Source organism: Gopherus evgoodei, chromosome 15 (assembly GCF_007399415.2).
Source record: "Gopherus evgoodei ecotype Sinaloan lineage chromosome 15, rGopEvg1_v1.p, whole genome shotgun sequence".
NCBI classification, from domain to species: Eukaryota; Metazoa; Chordata; order Testudines; family Testudinidae; genus Gopherus; species Gopherus evgoodei.
The window spans coordinates 19,179,477-19,200,765 of record NC_044336.1 but is presented as its reverse complement, the minus strand read 5'-3'; the positions used below and the strand labels follow the sequence as shown (position 1 = coordinate 19,200,765).

The 21,289-nt window shown below is 39.7% G+C and overlaps 1 protein-coding gene across 4 annotated transcripts in view; it reads left to right on the top strand.

Annotated features, from left to right (window-relative positions):
- Window positions 1–9,810, top strand: part of MMD (monocyte to macrophage differentiation associated) — a 137,532-nt gene extending 127,722 nt beyond the window's left edge. For all 4 annotated transcript variants that reach the window (XM_030534105.1, XM_030534104.1, XM_030534103.1 and 1 more), the window contains 5 exons: window positions 1,535–1,695; window positions 3,022–3,096; window positions 3,886–3,987; window positions 4,948–5,017; window positions 7,191–9,810. In XM_030534105.1, the coding sequence (XP_030389965.1) occupies window positions 1,535–1,695; window positions 3,022–3,096; window positions 3,886–3,987; window positions 4,948–5,017; window positions 7,191–7,391 (609 nt within the window). In that variant the 3' untranslated portion in view covers window positions 7,392–9,810. The remainder of the gene's footprint in view (window positions 1–1,534; window positions 1,696–3,021; window positions 3,097–3,885; window positions 3,988–4,947; window positions 5,018–7,190) is intronic.
- The last annotated feature ends 11,479 nt before the right edge of the window (window positions 9,811–21,289 follow it).

Below are 21,289 nucleotides of genomic sequence, written 5' to 3'. Positions count from 1 at the left end.
AGGTTGAAATGTTTCTTATGACCTAAACAGACCTCATCTGAGCACTTTTCATCACTGTTACTGGTTTGTTTGGTTTTTTTGGTCAGACATAGTGACACATCTACAAAAAAAAATAGCAGGTGATAAATATATTTGAACTGCCACATATTAAAATCTAAACCAATGTGGCACATTTTAAATTTTCTTCACTATAATTATATAAAATTCACACAACCACTTTTGACTTAATTTTTATTATTATTATTATTTAGGATTTCATGTAGCATATCTTTACCACTAAGACTTAAAGGTAACTCAGGTATTCAGAATGCTACTTCAAGCCTAAAAGTGATATAAGTTATATTTGGGTTGTGAATTGAGGATTATTTTCTAAAGGTTACTCTGCAGTGGCCTTAACCGATCCTTGTTCTGTTATCAAGAGTACAGAAAAACGCCACTTAAATGCTCAGTACGTACATGAGAATTTCCTCCCTATCTTATTTAGGCCTCTCTACTCACTTTTTTTTTTTTTTTTGTATCACTATAACCATTTTGCTTCGGGGATGGGATTTTAGTGAAATAGTTATGCTGGTACAACCCCTAATGTGGACCCAATTATACCAAAATAAAGGTGCTTTATACTAGTAGAGATTATTCCCATTTCCTTCAGGAATATGTTATACTGGTATAAAGGCATTTATACCCGTATAAATCTTCATCCACACTAGGGGGATGTTGTTGTACTACTTTAACTATGCCAATATAGTCAGTACTTGAATCCTCAGTTCAGCAAAGCACGTGTCAACAGAATTTAGACTTCAGTGAGGCTAAAACACCTGCTTTAGTGCTTTTCTGAATTGAGGCTTTAGTTTCCTTTAAAGACTTCTCTTGCTTGGTCGTTATACTAAAAAGAGAACTTTTTTTCTCATGGATGCATGTGTAGGGTGGGACTCTCTCTTAGCCTCCAGTGGACATCGTGCATGCATCTGAAGGCAGAAGTTGACCCTCAGTTTGCATTACTTCCAGCTAGGTAAATCTACCATATCAGGTTTTAACCTGAAATTAGTTTGGGTTTGGCAAAGCAGTTGTGAAGACCAAAGATCTCATTCAAAATATTTGTATTGTAAGTAGCCTACTTAGTGAAGAGCTGTGCTGAGTGTCTGTTTCCCTGATTCTTTGACTAAAGAGGCTAATGATTAATCACAAACACTAATGTGAGGAAGAGGTAGAATTGATATATAAACCTACTAGGAGTAACCTGTGAAATATTTAGACATTGGTGATATTAGGTTTTGTATCATTTGTATTGCACTGACTGATGGCAGCTCCCTAAACAGCTAATCGGGTCTTAGTTTATTTCAGTGAAAAGAGGTTGTGGGAAGATGGACAGGTGCACACTTATTGCAATAGACATGACACTATTTATAATTGAGTCTGTTTGCTGTTGCTTGTGTACTGTGACCAGAGAAATCCGTAGTTCTGGAATGAGTGGGTGATTCTACACATTGGCTGGGGATAGAGAATAACATCCATGTTCTTATTATTGTTTCCTTAGTTCCTCATTTTTCCAGCCATTGTGGGTAGTGCCCTCCTCCACCGGCTCTCTGATGATCGATGGGAAAAGATAACTGCATGGATGTATGGCATGGGCCTCTGTGCACTCTTCATTGTTTCCACGGTGTTTCACATTGTTTCCTGGAAAAAGAGTCACTTAAGGTATCCACAGAACACTCACTGACCATAATGTTTTTCATGCTGCTTCTGAAATGGTCAGATTCAATTACCCTGACTAAGCAGACCAAGGAACACTTTTTTTTTTTTTTTTCTGCTTTTGCAGAGCATTGTGATGGGTGCCTTCTGTGCTGTGTAAGAGATTCTCCAGGAAACCTTCATTCTGTCAGTGCAGATGATTGGCTTGCAAGGTTGGATCACTAAAGTAACCTTATACCCTGTTGGGAAGAATTATGCCAGAGAAAACTAGATGCATTTTTTTAAAGAACATTAGAATACTGAACAAAATGTAGCTTTGTGTCACATTTCTATGTTCCTGCACGGCAAATTCAAATACGAGTTGACTTCTATGAAGTCTAAGCTCAATATTTAATAAGACATTGAACCAAAAATAAATTGGTCTTCTGCTAATCTTACACCTACCATTATTTCTGATCACTTTCTATAGGCGGAACATAATGAATCACTAACATGTTCCTAATTACGTCTTTATTAAAATAATAGCATATACTGCCTTCCATCACAAGACTCTGAATCACTTTAACTATATATGTACAGGACAGAGCAACACAACAAAACCACACAATTTATGCTGGCATGAACTGTTGCAGTTAATGTATGTCACAAGCAACTCAACATTATTCTGTAGAAGAAAATTGCTAGATTAAAAGTGAGGTGGATTTTTATCTCCGTATAGAAATGTGATTGCTGGCTGGATGTTTCACATTCTACCATACATTGAGCTTGACACAGAACCTGCTAAGTTTCTTACAATCTAATACACAGTTGACCAGGCAAAGGTTCTGTTTCAAAGTTAGTCTCTAATAGCAGAACTGGGGCCAGATTCTTGCTCCTGCTATGATTCCTCTGGGATCACTAAGTTGCCTTAAACAGCCTCTTTAAGGATTCCCTCTGCGTAGTGCCTGTCATTGGGTAGCGCAGAGCATGTGTAGCAGCTCCATGCTATCTTGCCCTAGCGTGGGGTCATGGCTGAGGAAAAGACATGACAGGAGCACTGCTGTGCTCTGGGTTGCTTGAGCCAACTGGCTCAACATAGATCATCCTGGAGGCTGCTGCAGGCTGAAGGCATAGCCAGCCCTGAAATGAGGGAGCACAGAGCCAGACCTGAGCACTTGGTCCCTACTCTAGTGTCACAAAGACCAAGAAGCTTTACTATTGTACATAGAAAGCATTTAAAATTTGAGAACTTTCATGCTGAACATTAAAAGATCTAATGCTTTTTCTTGACAGAGAGGAATTGTGACGTTTTTCCAAAACTTGTATTTTAGCAGCTTGCTTTTTCTTTGTTAGGACAATGGAGCATTGTTTTCACATGTGTGACAGAATGGTGATCTATGTCTTTATTGCAGCATCATATGCACCATGGTAAGATATCAAATGTATATTTTCAAGGGATTAAAACTTCCTACGCTGTACTATCAATATGATTTCCAGATAACTTTTGTAAAGGCGTTGGGAAGTAGTTGACAACATTATTGAACTGGGAAATGGAATATGGCCGAATCCCAAGGGATTTAACTTGGCTGCCTCCTCCCTCTTTTGTATTATAACAACAACAAACTGTTTTTGTCACTCTTTGAATTCTGAGCTACATGACTAGAAAGTATGGGCCTTAACCTACATTCCTGCTTATCCAAAATTCAAACGGACTTCAGTGGGACATCAGGTTATGTAAGGAATGTAACAGGGCACCTCCTCCTTTTTTCTTTTTCTTGAGGTTTAAAATTTGGACTGAAGAAGAAAGGGAGCTAGCTGACAGTGATACTCCTTTCGAATGAGCAATTGCTAAATTATTCAAGTATTGCAGTTGTCTTTTTCTCTATTCTACTGTCGTAAGCCAAATACTCTACTTCAATTTAGACTTGTTATTGAAAATACTCGGAACGTTATCCCTGAAAAGGGATGGTAGAAAGGGATTTGGAAATAGAAAAAAGCGCTCTCTTCCTCACATCTGTCCCAGCACACCTAGACACAACTTAGTTTAGGTTCGCAAATAAGTTTTCTTACCTCTCCAAGAAATCCCAAGATTTCCCCTTCCTGTTTTCTAAACAAAGGGTAGCCCATATTGTTTTTAAATAAATACAAAGATTTTTATGTCAGTAAGTTCCATTCATTCATCACTTCTGTTGTCTATTGTAATCTTCACATTTTCAGGTTAAATCTTCGTGAGCTTGGACCTCTGGCATCTCATATGCGTTGGTTTATCTGGCTAATGGCAGCTGGAGGAACCATTTATGTATTTCTCTACCATGAAAGGTAAGAATTCTAATCTGCATTAAACTGTAAACTGCATTTGACCTTGCTGCTTTTTAAATACTGCTATAATAAAATGTCAGCTTGTCTTGCATATTGACTTAAGAACTTCAAAATAGCAGAAATACATAAATAGAAGGATGCAAGCTTGTATCTTGTGAACAGCTGTTTGCACCCACTTTATCACATACAAATTTACAGTAACTTGTATATCTCACATTTAGAACAAATTTATAAATGCTCTTATCTTCTGTGGAAAACTAAGACACAGCCCAATAAATACATAAATCTTGCTGGTGGGAAAGTAGGCAAGGAGAGGAGGAGTATCTCTATTGACTTCATTCAGTAGTTGATTTGTACGGTCAAATCTCTTGATGGGAGTTGAGGGAAATGTCTAGACAATCAAGATGCCTTCATTGCTTCCATATTATACTATGCTAATTAATTGATGCAACATTCCTTGTAGAATTACAGTGCAATATAATGTAAGTTGTACATGGAGAGGTTACTAACCCAGGAAATTTCTACAATGCCCCTGTTGAGCTGTTTGGAGAGCTCAGTCTTTCTTCAGCCTCTGTGACTGCCTCTCATCACATACCCCATTCCCAAGGAGCAAGCGACTAATCTTCATAAGTCTTTCTCCACCTATTAAGAAAAGAGTTGAAACAATATGCATTGACCCACTTGGTGGGAGACTCAAAGTGGTAGTTACAGGTACATCTCAAAAGTATGGAGGAAAAATTGACATATTTAGCCATATATAGAAAGTGTGTAGGCAATGTTTCTAGCAGCCTTCTGTTATGTAAATGAAACTTCTGTGTGATGTATCTAGACAGTCTTTAGGTGGCTGATGGTCATCTGTTAGTTTAAAAAGTCATACATTAGCTGTTTTTGTCTTTTAAGGAAATATTTGAATGTGCATTTAAAATTCATCTTGTACCTTTCCTTAAATTATTCCTTTAGGTATAAGATTGTTGAACTCCTTTTCTATTTAGCAATGGGATTTTCTCCTGCTCTGGTAGTGATATCCATGGTAAGGAATATGCTGTTAATGTAATAAATACCTTTTCCTTTTATAAGTAGTTTAAAAGGAAGCTCCAGTGAAGTTCCGTTTTTGTCTGTATAGCTGTTAATTTCAGTTCAAGACACTGTTATAAATGCTAGTTGTAGAAGCACTGAAAGTATTTAGCCATCTGTTTGGGTCGAATGGTCCTTAAGCTATAAGCCAATGAAATTCCATCCTTTATGTAGACTGACTTTTAAAAAAATAAAAGCTTAAATGAATCATGTAGGGATAGTACTTCTATTTCACTAGAGCCAGAAAGAATCAAATAGTGCATTTCAGTTCCATACATCCAAACATCATGTATTTCAAAGCAATGTGTTTTTGAATTGTAATATTGATAACTCCATTTAATGTTTGCTTCCTTTCCCTTGTAAATTCAGAAGGAAGCTTTCAATTTAGAAGTGTGGCATAAGACTCCCTGTAGTCCTGTTTGGCTTATTCACTAGCTGTCTTGCCAGTTTTTTGGGGGTGGTTCTTGGCTCCCCCCCCACCCACCCCCCACCCCCGGTTCTGGCCCCAAATCTAGAAATAGGTTACTCCTTCCGTCTTCTAAAAATGACTTGCCTTAGAACAGGGGCGGGCAAACTTTATTTTTTGTTTTTTTTTGGTCTGAGGGCCACATCTGGTTTCCAGAATTTGAATGGAGGGCCGGTTAGGGGAGGCTGTGGAGCACCGCTCCCCCTCCCCCTCCCCCCACACACACTCTTGCCCCTTGACAGCCCCCAAGGACTCCTACCCCATCCAACCCCTCCTGACTGATCCTGGATTTCCATCACCCTTGCCCTCTGACCGCCCTTGACCACCACCCCGAACTCCCCTGCCCTCTTACTATGCTGCCTGGAGCGCCATCCAGAGGACCAGATCAGACCGTGTCTTGGCAGCTGTGCTGCCCAGAGCATTGCGCTGGCGGCGCAGTGAGCTGAGGCTGCAGCAGAGGGGCTAGGGGTAGCCTCCCGGGCCAGGAGCTCAGGGGCCAGGCAGGAGGGTCCCGCTGGCCGGGTGTGCCCCATGGGCCATAGTTTGCACACCTCTGCCTTAAGAAGAAGGTTGGAGTATAGTCTGACTCTTCCCATTAGAGGCATCTCCAGATGAATGGATATAATGTGTTTAATCACAGGTGTAACTACTCAGAACCACCTCTAGTGAAATAATTAACTTTTTCTCTACAAGAATTTATTATTTAGTGACCATTATACAATACCACTGGGAAATGTGTGTTCTGTTTTTTTGTTTTTGTTGTTTTGTTTTAAATCATTACATCCTCTTAATCTGTTCAGTATAGCTTGAAAATGATCAAAATTACCCATTCTCAGCTCAGATGTCTTGACAGTAGCAATAGACACAACAGCCAAAGCATGAGCAGTTGTAGATATATTTTCTGGTAGAGTCAGATTTTGTACGTACGGGGTGATAACTCAAACGTCACTTGTAGTTCTAGAGCTGAATGTTGTTAACTCCTGGAGATAAGCTGCATACAATCATGTATTCTTTTTTTTTTCCCCCTTTTACATTCATTTTTATGTGTTTGTGGTCTCCCATGTGTGTACTCCACTCTCAGCTGGGTAGAATGTCAGACCTGCTCAACTCTGATCATGTCACCTGATATTGCTTTGATGATGATAACCTGTGAAACGCATCAGCGCGCACACACAATGAAGAATAGCCGTTATATTGTAAATATTTAAGTACATTACAGCTTGTTGCTCAAACTGCTAGAATGGTGAAGTGATGAATCTGAAACAAAATAATAACAGCAGAAACAGTGACACTCTAACTTTACACATGGCGTAACACCTTATAATGATCACAAAACCAGCCCAGTGTTCAAACAAGCTGAGTCTGAGACTCAAAGCTGAACTGTAAGCATTTAGGATTGGCTGCCCTGTTCGTTCTGTTCATATTAGCTGTCACATGAAAAGGTTTAGAAACTCACCCACCATTAGGATCGATATACTATGTACTCCAAAGTGATGTCTCAGAATAATATTATGTGGCCTCTTAAATGTCATTAAATAAGTCATCCGTCCCATCCCCTCTCCCCGCCCCAATAACAAGGCCTGGAGACTTACTAACTCTCCATTCCAGTTTTAATTTCTGAAGGCTAACTTTTTTTTTTTTCTCTCTCCTTCTTAATTAACAGAACAACACCGATGGACTTCAAGAAGTTGCCTGGGGAGGCTTAATTTATTGCATGGGAGTGGTGTTCTTCAAGAGCGATGGAATCATTCCATTTGCCCATGCCATCTGGCACATGTTTGTAGCTATTGCAGCTGCGGTTCATTACTATGCCATTTGGAAGTACCTTTACAGAAGCCCTGCAGACATTATCCGTCACTTATGATTTTTTTTTTAAAAAACCTGCACTAGGCCTCCATAACAGTATTATTTGACGTAAGGAATTCTGGGGAATTGAGAAATTGCGCAGGAAAAACTGCACTGACATAGTTCTCTGAATGCATTTACTGTGAACGGATGTTAAATAAGGTGTCCTGGAACTGCCCTTCATACAGCAAGTACTGTAAATAATCAAGACACTAAAGTACAGTACTGATAGTCCATTCCACGCTAGTAGAACTGGGTTCCTGATGTTTACTAACTAGAATTTTTGTATTCTAGATTAATTTTACAGTTTTTACTATATGCATTTTTGTAAATTAGTGATTCAAATTGTGAAAGTCAGTGCAATAGAAAAGATGTAACTTCTTTTGTTTTAAAATTTGGTTTCTACTGGTTTTTTTTTTTTTTTTTTTTTTTTTTCCCCACTGGCCATTTAATAAACATTAATCATGGAGGGGTAGATCTAGTTTTACCGTACGTCATCTTGGCATAATATGGCTTTTATAGAAATTTTAAATTGTTTGTTTTTTTGTAAATTTTAAAAGTACATTTATTGAAATGAAAACACAACTGTCATCTATGCAGTTATTCATATTGCAAACTCTTAACAAGAAACTTACATTCCACATACTGTTCCGACAAGCAAACATTATACCTCTTCCAAAAGTTTTATTACAAGTGTCGTCGTAACTAAAGTTCTTAAATTATGAATTTCAAAACATGGTTCTGCCAAGCTTGAGTGTGAAAACATGCTGCTCACTATAATACATTTAGTTAGTTAGGGCTTGTCTACATGCTGGAATAATGCAGATTACAGGGTGTGATTTGTAAAGTGCACTAACATGCTACATGTTAATTGTCCATATGGGCCCAGATGCTGCACATGAAAGGCTCCCTAATGCACTTTAACATAGTGCTAGTTGGAACAGTATTATGTTAAAGTGCACTAGGGAGCCTTTAGTGCACACCAGCATGATCTGTATCAACCAATTAATGTGCAGCATACCCCTGTAGTCCACATTACCACACCATGTAGACAAGCCCATAGTATGGCTTTTCAGTGAAAGAAACAAAGTGTTTCCGACAAGTAGTTAATACCAGTCAAACATTTTAAGACACCTCCTCACATGCCATCTATAGAGACAGTTGAATTGATGAGAGCAGCCTTTTCAAAACTTGGCAGTAGCAATGCAGGTGGCCAGCTATTAAATATTCCAGTATCCAAATGAGAATGAGGAAGCATCAGTAACTGTCCAGAAGAGTTAATACATATTGGTGCTGAAACATAAGGCTTGGATATCGAAAGGATCTCAGTGGATATACCAGCAACCCCTGGCTTTGAGGGGGCGTTGTATGTCTCCCTTAGGTTCCTTCAGAATCCCAGCCAAAACTGGTATATTGCGATTGCTGATAACGTAGAGTATTTTATGGTTACTGGTTCTTCACACACATGGCCTTCTAGTGAAGAGAGCCTGAAGAACTTGATAGAATCTCTCATCAATTTGGGACCTTAGACGAGCAAAACTGGGCTTAGCATTTTCTGTACAAAAAACAAAATGTAGCAAGGCATGATTGTAGAACATGTGCATTAAATATCTAGATGCCTCCCTGCAATGCTGTGTGTCCAGTTATTGTATCTGTCCCACTACATTATCAATGTCTTACATTAAGATGAACTTCATCCTTTTTTCTAATTTACTCAGTTTTTCATGTCAGTGTTTTTAAAAACTAAAAAAACCAAACATGTTGCCTTTTTCAGATTTTGTTCTGGATATTGCCTGTCTTCAAACAATAGATTAGTACAATAGGGATGTTTTTCAAGGTACTATTTAATATTTCATCTGAACTTGCCAGATGAAATATATTATATTATTATAGAATCTGTACATTTCTATACAATTTCCAGGAAGGGACACTTTATTTTAAAAAATAAAAAAATAAAAAATCAAGGCGTGGAAATGAGTTGCCATACAGTGTTAGCTGGTGACTGGAAAACAGCACCACTACACTAGTAGTGTACCACTAGTTAAATCTCTAAAAAGCGTAAAATGGAACATCTGGGCAGACAATCCTTTGTATAACAGTCTTAAACATGTGGATGCCTGCAGTTTTTTAACTTGTCTGTTTTAATGTTTTTCACTTCCGTGGGTTCATCTATTCTGTTCAAATGGAGCACTGTTAAAACCACTAAAATTGATGTAAATGTTTGCTTTTTTTGGTCAAAAATGAAATTTTTGCTTGGATTTGTTCCATTATCTTTAGTTAGTTTTCATGGCCAGTTGTTTGGAGTGTTTAATGATGAAAATGTTTTTTAAAAATTTGAACTCGCCAAAAATATTTTGAATTACTGTATTCTAGTCTACATGAATTTGAATGTACTAGAGTATTAAACAAAAATAAATATTTTGTGAATCTGGAAACTTCATGGTGTGTTGGGGTTTTTTTGGTACCCAAATGAAGCGCCAAAACCAGCGTGGGTATGCCAGACATACCCTAAAACATTAGTCCAAAATGTACAGACGAAGACAGTCGCTGCCCCAAGGAGCTTACAGTGTAAGACAAGACACAACAGATGGATAATCCTGCCACATGGATCCACTTTGGACTGTCCTCTTTATTCAGAATTTTGGTTCCTTAACTAGATTGCTGCTTGTAGCCAATAATTTGAATGCTGAAAGCAGTACTTGAATTATAATACACATTTGTTTTAGAAGTTGTTTGACCATAGTAATCAGTGACAGCATTAAGTGAAATTGCTGAGGATATTTGCACAATTTTGGTTTAAAATTTAATATTTAATATTCTTTCAGGCACTGTAGCGTACAGGAGTTGTACTTTTACCTCTGTATGGAACATTTTTCTATGAGATCCCTTCAGGATTCTCACTTTAGGTCTGGGTCATTTTAGCCTCCAGAGGAATCCAGTGATTGTGGCCATCATGTTGACGTCATGTGTGTGACTACGTCCTTTTCTCAAGGCTTTGCTATTTTTAAAAATACAGGATGCTAGTTTATGCTAGATAATTGCTTTGAATAGTGGGAGATGTAGTAAGATTAAAGCTAAAAATAGTTAGAATTGCCTGTTATCAGAAGAATGCCTAGGATGAACACTTACCTACTTGGTATAGGAGCCTTTTTATTAAATCCTATTTCAGTCTCATTTAGGGTTGAGCAGGTCACTTAACCTGCAGCTGTTCCAGCTTTAGATCTATTAAGAGCCTCTGTCCTCATGAAGTAAAATCTTATGAGTTTGTAACTCATTCATATTTGTTTAATGTGCTAGTAAATAAACTTTATACACTGCATAAATTACAAATCACTTGTAATTCATGCCATGTAATTACTTGAAATACATTCAGGCCTATGGTACCACCCTCATTTCTCCCCCCGCCCACCCCCAAAACTGCTCCCCAATGTATTTCTCTTTCCCACGGCTGGAATCAACCACTCCTTTTGGTTAGGAGGGAAGTTAAGTGGTCATATAGGCCCCAGAGCTGCAAGGTGCTGAGCAGGCAACTCCATTGCAGTTTAGGACACATCAGAAGACTGGATTAGCAAACATTGGGTCTTGTGAGCCTAGCCTCAAGGGAAGGGCTTTGACTGGGAAGTAGTGGTTTCTGAGTTTCTATTATCAGAGGAGTACCCATGTTAATCTGGATCTGTAAAAGCAGCAAAGAGTCCAGTGGCACCTCATAGACTAACAGACGTATTGGAGCAGGAGCTTTCATGGGTGAATACATACATATATCCAACGAAGTGGGTATTCACCCACAAAAGCTCATGCTCCAATACATCTGTTAGCCTATAAGGTGCCACAGGACTCTGAGTTTCTATTGAGATACTATTCTCTAGTAGGCAGGCACAAAGTTCATATTCCCATTAGTGACCTGAATGCTATTTGCTAAGATAATTGGCATAAAACTAGCTTTCTCTCTGAGTGATGTATCTCTATCATCAGCTTATGTTGAATACAAGAGAGTATTGCATGTTTCTTTTGTGAAATAAGGATGCTTGTTACTATGACTAAGGATAAACCAGAGGAAACTAGAGTCCTCTTACAAAAGTTTAGGGGGTAAAATCCAGTGAAGCTGTGAAAGATTTGCCATTGTCTTTACCCTAGAGCTGTATGCACTTATGGGAATATTTTCACATGTGCCTCCAATGAATTAGGAGCACAAGTTAATAGGATTTGTGTTCTTAATTTGTGCAGGAGTGATTTGCAAATCTCTCCCTTAAGTTTTCTTTTTTATATATATAAAATCAAAAAGTCATTGACCCTAGTCCACCAAATTACTGAGGCTTTAGTTCCCGAAAGAGAGTTCTTGCTTGCTTATGCATCCTGGTCAATTTGAAGAACAATGATGCACAGGTTTGGGTAGCAGGGTATAACGCTCTTGCTCTACCAGAGTGTTATAACAGATGCTGACCTTCTTGCAGCTTCCCTGATGTGAGCAGTGTTACCAATGTCAACTGACAGCCCAGCCTCATGTCAGACAGGAAGTTCAAACCCAATCACAGGAAGCTTGGCTGGAAAAAAGTTTGTGCTTATTCATCATGATGTTAAAATAACACTAGACTCAAACCCACAAAAGCAAGCAATTTAGTATGGGGCTGCTTCCAACAATCATGCGCTGCTTCCTGCTTTTAAATAGTGTGATGATCTTAGAATGTATCGTATAATACATGGGCACAGTAAGTATACAGTGCAAGCTTAAATCACTGAAATTTCTTGCTCTCGGAGTTTAAAAGGTATTTTGCTAAAAATCACAAACTTACAAAACCTAAATTCTTTACATGTTACTAGAATGTATATGTATTAAAACAACATTTTTCACTATGATCCTTTCTGGTTTTTTGGCATTTCACTCAGCTTGAGAAATGAAAATAACCTAGTCAACATTAATTGGGTCAGTTTCAGTTTTGGATTCCCTTGCAGTGACTAAGGGCTAGTGCAGGGGTCAGCAACCTTTCAGAAGTGATGTGCCGAGTTTTCATTTATTCACTTTAATTTAAGGTTCCGCGTGCCCATTTAACATTTTTAGAAGGTCTCTTTCTATAAGTCTATAATATATAACTAAACTATTGTATGTAAAGTAAATAAGGTTTTTAAATGTTAAGAAACTTCACTTAAAATTCAATTAAAATGCAGAGCATCCCGGACCAGTGGCCAGGACCTGGGCAGTGTGAGTGCCACTGAAAATCAGCTCGCATGCCGCCTTCAGCACGCGTGCCATAGGTTGCCTACCCCTGGGCTAGTGTTATCAAACTTTCAGGGAAATGTTACTAATTCAGGGCCAGGGTTTTCACTGAATATTTTTGCACAAGAAATCAAAACCTTCATATTAAGTAAGTTTTTAGCTTTTGTAAAAAAAAAAAAAAAAAAAAAATTTAGTGCCCTTAAATGTGTGCTCCTTTCAGAAGTCAGCTGTTTCACTAATATAGCAAAATGGGTGTTTTTGTGTTGCCTGGTTTAGTTTGGGGGGGAGGGGTTGCAAATAAAATTACCTCAGAAATAATCACAGCTAATCAGAGCAAAAGTTCACCACATCTGTCCCTCTCCCTCATCAACAGATGTGTTTGAAAGTTGTCCTAGTGTTAAGTCAAGCTTAATAAAGACAATATGCATCTAAATACATGGTAATAGTACTTTGGTTAGCATGATGTCTGTATGTAGAACTCAGCACCACATAAGATTGTGTCATGCACTGTGGCTGGATTAAGATAAGGCTAATCAAATTTCAGGTTTGATGGGCTATGCTCATATTTGCAGAGGTGAATAAGCAATTATAGTATTTCACCTTTCACTTGAGCATCAGCTGTTGTCCACCGTTGGAATGAATTTTACTCTGATCTGGCACAATTCTGGTTCCTATACAGACAAAATGTAACTTTAAAAAATCCCTCATCACTCCAGTTCTTACATCCTAATATTTACAGCATCCTGCTTGTAAATTAATTGCAAACTGTGGTCTCCTAATGTTTTTAAGTAATTTACGCTTTGTACTGATGTAAAAAGATTGGATGTGTTAACCCTATGAAGAGTGGCTGGGAATTTTGGAATATTACTCTGAGGATCTTGGGTATAGCTTCTTTAATTAACTTAATTCTGATCTGAGAGCTGTCCTTCCAACTTTGGCAGAAACCCAGTGGGACCTGTGTGTGTGTTTGAGAGTAGGGTTTGGGGTCTCATCTTTTTCTCTGCTGTCCATGAGTCTACGTGAGAAAAACTTAGGTTAAAAAATAGGCAGCAGGTGTTTACAGAATGTACAGTAGCCTTATAGCCATCTGCTATTAGACTGTATAATCATCTTCATATCATCTCTTCACAAATGTTAACATTGCTTCTCTTGAACCTAGAAACACTATCATTGACGTGTTGGGCCTGTTCTCAAATGAGTTATGTCTGTCAAGGCTAAACTTGGACTGATTCTCTCACACACATTTCTGTGTGAAAACTGGTAGAGATTTCCTGGGAGCGATCGGGTAGTGAACTGCTTCAATGCTACTATCTGTGGCCACATCTAATTAAAACTGCAAATTAGAGGCTAGATTAAGGCCCCTTCTTAAAATGTGGCCTTTGCATTTGGAGTGAAAAGTTATAAATGTTTCCATGAAGAGAGAGGGAAGGAAGTGGAGGGGAAAGATGTAAAGAAATACATGGTTGATATGGAAACCAGCTGCACCCAAAATCTAATCCCAATATCCATTTCAAGATGGATTTGAACTGAGACTCTCAAAGCATTTTAAGATAGTGCCCACTGAATTTCAATGGGATTCAGGTGCCTAACTACCTTAGGTTCCTCTCAAAGTCCCACTCTTTGTGACTTAATATTGTCTATAAATAACGTCACAAAAGAGCATTTCCACCATCTTGGATATTGAAAGTTTTGTCTGGTATTTTTTCAGTGTCCACTGTCCTTCTATTTAAGCCTTTGATACATCCAACATTTTCCTTTTACCCTCCACATTCTGCCTCACACAAGGACTTAAATTTATTTTAGTCCCCATCTCCATAGAGTTCTATGGAGTCTTCTTGAATAGTTGTCAAAATTTACTGCTTATGCGTTTCTCGTACAAACAGCTCCCTAACTCCGCAAAGGAGGCGAGTCGTAATGAAAGTTGGTGCTGCCTACAGTAAGGGGTAGCTTAATAGCCTGAGCCTAATACTCAAGGTGGATCATATTTATCATTTATCAGGAACAAACATTAAGTCCTGTCTTGGGCAAAACAGCTATTGAAGGTGTTAAGAGTTGAACCTGAGTGCGGGGTCAGGTTTCTTAGCACTATGGATCATTGCTTATCTCAGCCTGCATTTGTGTAGTTTGGAAATCGTTCACTGCAGGTTATCTGATGTGCTTTAGATTAAGATTTGTTTTCTAAATGACTTTAGCTTTCCTTTTTCTTTCGCTTGGGCCCTTCAGTTCATTTCCTCAGTCACACTGAAGTCTTATTGCTTGAACTTTAGTTCACCTGTTAATTTCAAGGGTCCTTTTCTAGCAACATCCCACCTCTTTCTGGAACACCCAACTCCCATCTTTTCCTAAGGATGAAGAAAATATTAGTCTTGTAAAGTGGATAATGTAGGGCATGGGAGTGCACGCACAGCCCTTGTGTTAAACGAGGTGTGCTCCATGTCATATATACTTTGCAAATGAAATTAGTGGTGGGGAACAATGATATATTTTCAGCACTGACCTTGGAAGTGCAAGGGTCCCTAGTTTATATCAGAGAAGGGTTCAATCTCCATGATTATTCAGTCCTTGGTTCTTTTACTAAAACTGCCAACCACGTGGCCAATTAACATGGCAGCTTTTGTTATATGAGCATACAATTTATAGAGCAGCATAGGGCCCTTTATCCTGTTCCATCTGGTGTCAGTGGCAACCCCTGTTGAGTTCAAAGTGAGCAGGATGAAGCAAGTTGGCAACTGAAGATTGAAAGACTTTTTAAGTTGTTGTCCTTTCACTGCATTTCAAGCCCCCATGCAAATAACCCTTTAGAGCTTGGGAAAGAGAAACAGCTTTTTAGTCGTAATTATTGCTGACTATGAATTGACTATATGGAATGCATTTCAGATAAGAAATGGTCACAAGCAGTAGCCACTACCAGGCTTTAGCAGGTGTCTAAATATCAGTGGCAAGATAGTCGCCTGAGCTACCACAGTTATTACTGTGAGGAGAAGTGCTGCTGTCTAGATGGGGAACTCGCTAAGACCAGGAGATGGATCAACTGTCTCAGATAAATAAGGGCCAAGTGAAACAGAAAGCTCTCTTGTTGGAAATGTGAAGTATGGACACAGGAAATTGGGGATGAAGCCAGCATCCTTTTGATCCAGGGCCTATAGTCTGAGGGATATTTGTTTCAATGGGAATTACTTGTATCCTGCCAGAAAGAGCTAGGCAGAGCAATGGGCAGTGGAGCTGCGCACAATCTGTGGAGGGCAAGTCAGACACCTGTTTCTGGGCTGGGCAGATGATGTGGGTCCATTCTGAGGGTTTGGTGGCAGATTCTCTGATTTTGAAGGCATTAGGTAGAGAGGAAGTCAGTCCATGCAGGGGAGAGTCTTCTCATAGGCATCCTGGAGTTTGGATGAATCTGGGGTCTATTTAGCCATACTCCATCCTTACTAACCTGCCTTGTGCTGGGTGCTACAGCCCATCAGCAAGCAGCTTTTTTTTCTTATTCACTGTCCCAGTCTGCTGACTTGGGGTGAAATTGCTGCAACAAGGCAGACCTGATCAGAATTCCTGCTTATCCCCGGTGCAGAAATGGGGCTTTGCAATAATAATTAGCTGGGCTCCGATGCAGCCAACAAATCCTACAAAAACTCATGATCATTTCAATGTTTGAGGCCAGATTCTGTGCTGCACCAGCCCTATGTGGAGAGAATTCCCTCAGGGATTGCTCCAGCCCCTTCAAACCACGGGGCAGCATTGGGCCCAGGATCCAAAGCAATGATTGCATTTATTTCCTGTTTTAAACAATACTAAAGTGAGAATCTCAGACCCTACGTTCTACAGCAGTGGCACTGCAATCTTCTGGACAGTTACCGTTGTGCTTAACAAGGGGACCTTTGCCCAGGTAAACAGTTTTCTGTAAGTTGGGTAAAGAGAGGGAAACTTGCCTCCAACAATTTCCTTCTCCACCCATCACTCCCTAAAATATTCCCCAAAGCAGAACAACTCCTTATTTCTCCAGAAACTCCTTTCCTCCCCTTTACTAACATTTTCTGAGGTAATGTTTTTAATGTGTATTTTAATGAAATGTCTGTACAATTCCAGTGCTGCACTTGGCACTATTCTAGCGCCTTCTGTCTTAGGATCACTTCAGAAATGGTCATTTTCATAACACATCTGTGATATATTGAACCCAAATAGCCCTGGGCTGCCTCTATCTGCTCTCGGTCGCAGCCTACACAAGGCCAGAGAAGTTCCCATGAAGTACACACCTTGTCGTCCCCCCTGCCATGATGGAGGCCAATAACCCTATAGTGTGTCTGTCTCCTGTACAGAATTTCTGACACGGAGTGTCTGAATGCTCTTGCCACATCTCCGATTAGTCTAAGGTAACTTCTTCCATTTAAAAATAAGATCAGTTTTCCTCAGCGCAAAAGCATCTGCAAGCTCCTGGGATCTCTGTCCTGGTGACTCAAAAGAGGGAGAGATGTTGGCAGCTAACATAGAGTGGTACAGAGAGGCACTGACTAATGTAGACACTTGCCATTCTGTACCAGTTTGGGTCACATCCTGCACCCAGAAAGTCAGTGAGAGCTTTGCCAGTCATTTCATGCAGCAGGGAGAGGGGATCTGGCCCTTAGCTTCAGATACATGCAGTGCATTGTTGCTCTTTCTAAAGAGAGAGAAATTGGCAGCTGGCACTGAGTCACAGTTCAATAGTCACACTTACCCCATTGTATTGCCTGGTCAGTTCCAGAAACATTCATCTTTCTTTCCAGGGGCCTGTATACTTACAGTTTCCCATGGTTACATCTGTCAGTACAGGAATTGCCGCTGTCTCTCTCGTTGTCTCCATTAGGCTGCCTTGTGGTTATTATTAAGCATCATTGTCTTGGCTTTGATACACTTGTCAAACCACTTGTTTATATTTAGATCAAAAGGTGAGTTGCCTGCTGGTGTGTTTATAATAACCCATTTCACTGTCACACATTTGTTTTATCCCCGTAATATTAGTTTGTATTTGATTCTACCCTACGATCCTGTTTTGTAATGCTTGGGACTGATTCATTGACTCTCGCTGTAAACCATGAAATAGTATCTTTAAGAAAATGCTCCCTCAGGAGCCTAATCCAACTCCCACTGAAGGCAATGGAGAGGTTCTAACGGGACCTGGACTTTGACTTCGTAACACTTTTTATTGATTAATCCTAGGCCTTTTATTAAGGAATTGATGTGCCTGGCTCCATCCCTGCCCTTGCACATGCTCAAGGACCCCTCAACCAAAGGGACTTATTTTCCACTTGCAAATAATAAGAATGTACAAATTTCCCTTTTTCCCCAGGGATCTCAAAACCTTTTACAAAGCTGTGTAAGTCCTGTCAATGTCCTGATTTACAGATGAGGAACCTGCAGACAGAAAAGTTAAATGACTTGCCCAAGGTGACACAGTAAGTCACTTGCAGAGTTAGCAACAAAACTCAGGTCGCAGGTCTCCCTGCTCTAACCACCACACCATCCTGTCTCTATAAACCCAATTTGGCTGGACCTCATCCATAGATCAGTAACACCAGTGTGCCCACACATGCAGATTTCTGCTTTGTAAATAAAAACTACAGCCAAATAGAGAACGATCCCTGATGTAGATCACCCATTCATGAGACCTTTCCTGAACACAGCAGAATCTATATTGCATTATCACCATATGCCATCTGACATCATGCCTCACACCTACCAGTTCAAAAACACCTATTGTGTAATTGGGAAACATGCCAAAGTCTGTAGTAATTACTGAATCTCAGGGACATGTAACTAGCAGCTGTGGTCAGAGTCAAGGTGTCATGCTGATTGTTCAGGAGGAGGTTGGAGAGATGAAGGTTGTGGAGGGGGGAAGGGGAGAGAGAGCTGAGGTTGAAAAGGGTTGCTGGTGAGTGGGGTGTGGATGAGTTGGTGAGCAACTGCTTTTTTCCTTGCTTTTTATTATTTGCATGGGGGGCGTGGTATATGCAGTCAAGCAAACTGAACCCACAACGCATGAAGCTTTTTCATGTGGGAACGTATAGTCTGGAAGCAAGAACCTATTGGACTAACTCTCCAAATACACCAGTTTTCATTAATCCAACTGTTGATCTTCCAGCATCACACAGTGTTCTTGGGAGTACTCAGCTTATGCCCCTTGATCTGTTTTTAAGATTCAGATTCATGGAACAAACGCAGATATCTCTGAGCCTGCCTATTTCCCACCTAGCCTCTCTGCACACACATGGGTTCAGAGTGATTTGTTTTTGTAGATTGTACTATTGTTGTTCTCAAGAGTAGGTGCTGTGTCAGGTTCCAAAGTGCATCAGCCAAGTTCCATCAGCTATGGTGAGTGATGGAGTGTTCCGTTATAATGCAATAAAAATCCCTGGTTTGAGACTATTGTGGATTAAGGACAGTGAAGTAGCTTTTAAATAGGGTTTGAATTACAGATAAAAGGGCAAATCCATCATTAGGGAAACTCTGCTGAAGTCAGTGAAACTATCCAGGGCTAAATTTGGCTTTCACCTTCATTAACCAGTCATACTAAAACTCAGTTTACCATGATACAAACCAACTGCCCCTCAAGGCCAAATTATGTTCTTTGCTGTTGCGTGGGCACAGAAGAATTTAAACCCAGCAGATCCATGGTGATACCATAGCACAAGCTGGGAAGGTAGTTAGAAAGGAAATGGAAACCTTGATTTGTTCTGAAAGATCATATCACTCCTGGTCTTTATGTTGCTTGAACTGCCAACCCTGGCAAGCTTTGCAGAGTTATTAGGTATGTGGGTGTTGTCTCAGGCACCATACTGTGGTCTCAGCACTTTCGGACACACATTTCCAACCGCCTGTAGTAGTGACATTAACATTTGAGTTAAAACGTCCTATCTGGGTGTCTTCCTTCCAGCTGAAGCTTAATATGGTAATAATAATGGGGGAAAGTGACAGATTACACATTCAACTGAAGGATCAAGATGATACTTATTAAAGTAGCTCTAGTATGACCCCTGGTGTTTGAAGACAGGTTTGCTGCCATGGTTTGATCATTGGAGATAATCTCAATATAATTCTTTGATGTGAGGTGAGCTATATACATGAAACTCTCATCTCCCTGTCAGTCCACCCATATACATACACACAAAGAAGTTTACATATATATCTCTGCAAGTATACCAGTATTTATTTATGTATAGCTTCCTCTCTAGTTATCTAAATGGACGGTAATATACCCACGTTCACACACGTAAACATCTAACCCCGTGTGTACCCATATTATAGACCAGGGGTCGGCAATCTTTCAGAAGTGGTATGGTGAGTCTTCATCTATTCACTCTAATTTAAGGTTTCGTGTGCCAGTAATACATTTTAACGTTTTTAGAAGGTCTCTTTCTATAAGTCTATAATATATAACTAAACTATTGTTGTCTGTAAAGTAACTAAGGTTTTTAAATGTTTAAGAAACTTCACTTAAAATTCAGTTAAAATGCAGAGCCTCCCGGACCTGTGGCCAGTACCTGGGCAGTGTGAGTGCCGCTGAAAATCAGCTTGTGTGCCACCTTTGGCACGCGTGCCATAGGTTGCCTACCCCTGTTATAGACAGACAGCTAGAGGGATTAATCTCATATATTTCTCACACACATCGCGGGCAGCATTTAAAGCATGAAATATACATATGAGATTTGGATGTGTACCCAGTGATCCAGCCATAAAAGCAAGTCTCCTCTCTAAGCAAAAGATGTTACGCAAGTGCTATTTTAAGTACTATTTTGCAAAACACTTATCCATTGCTGCAGGTACTCTGTAAATTTACACTGTAAAGATAAGGATAAGGTTCCAAAATACAGTCATGAATAGGTGCTGTAGAAATCTTTTGTTGTGTTCAAACAGTGCCTACTGTGATACAGTTCTGATTAGTCTCTCTACATCAATACAAAAATATATAATCTACATATATACGCAGATAATACTTATTAAAGTAGTTCTTACATTATCCCTTGTTTTAGAAGGTTCATGTATGAGATAGATACAAGTATCCATCTAGCTATGATACAAACAATGAACCATATGTGCACAGAGCTTACAATACAAATGAGTGCAAAGAGTAGTTACCATGTGCACGCAGATACTAGACTAATGAGCCATATAAGAATCTCAGGAGAGTTAAACTTTTGACCCGTGTTCAGTGTCTGTGACTAAAATTGCCCATTCAAAAAAAGAAAGAAACGCCATCATCCTTAATGTACTTATATTTTAAAAGACACATACTTGGGTTCTACGTGGGTTTTTCGTTTGTTTCTCATAACTTTAGTCCCAGATTTGGACCTTAGCGTCCAAAATATGGGGGTTAGCATGAAAACCTCCAAGCTTAGTTACCTGGTACTTGCTGCCACCACCCAAAAAATTAGAGTGTTTTGGGGCACTCTGGTCCCCCTGAAAAACCTTCCCTGGGGACCCCAAGACCCAAATCCCTTGAGTCTCACAACAAAGGGAAATAATCCTTTTTCCCTTCCCCCCTCCAGGTGCTCCTGGAGAGATACACAGACACAAGCTCTGTGAATCCAAACAGAGTGACTCCCCCTCTCCGTTCCAGGTCCTGGAAACAAAAAGGACTTTCCTATTCCCCCAGAGGGAATGCAAAATCAGGCTAGCCAATTCAACACACACCGATCTCCCCTGATTTCTTCCTCCCACCAATTCCCTGGTGAGTA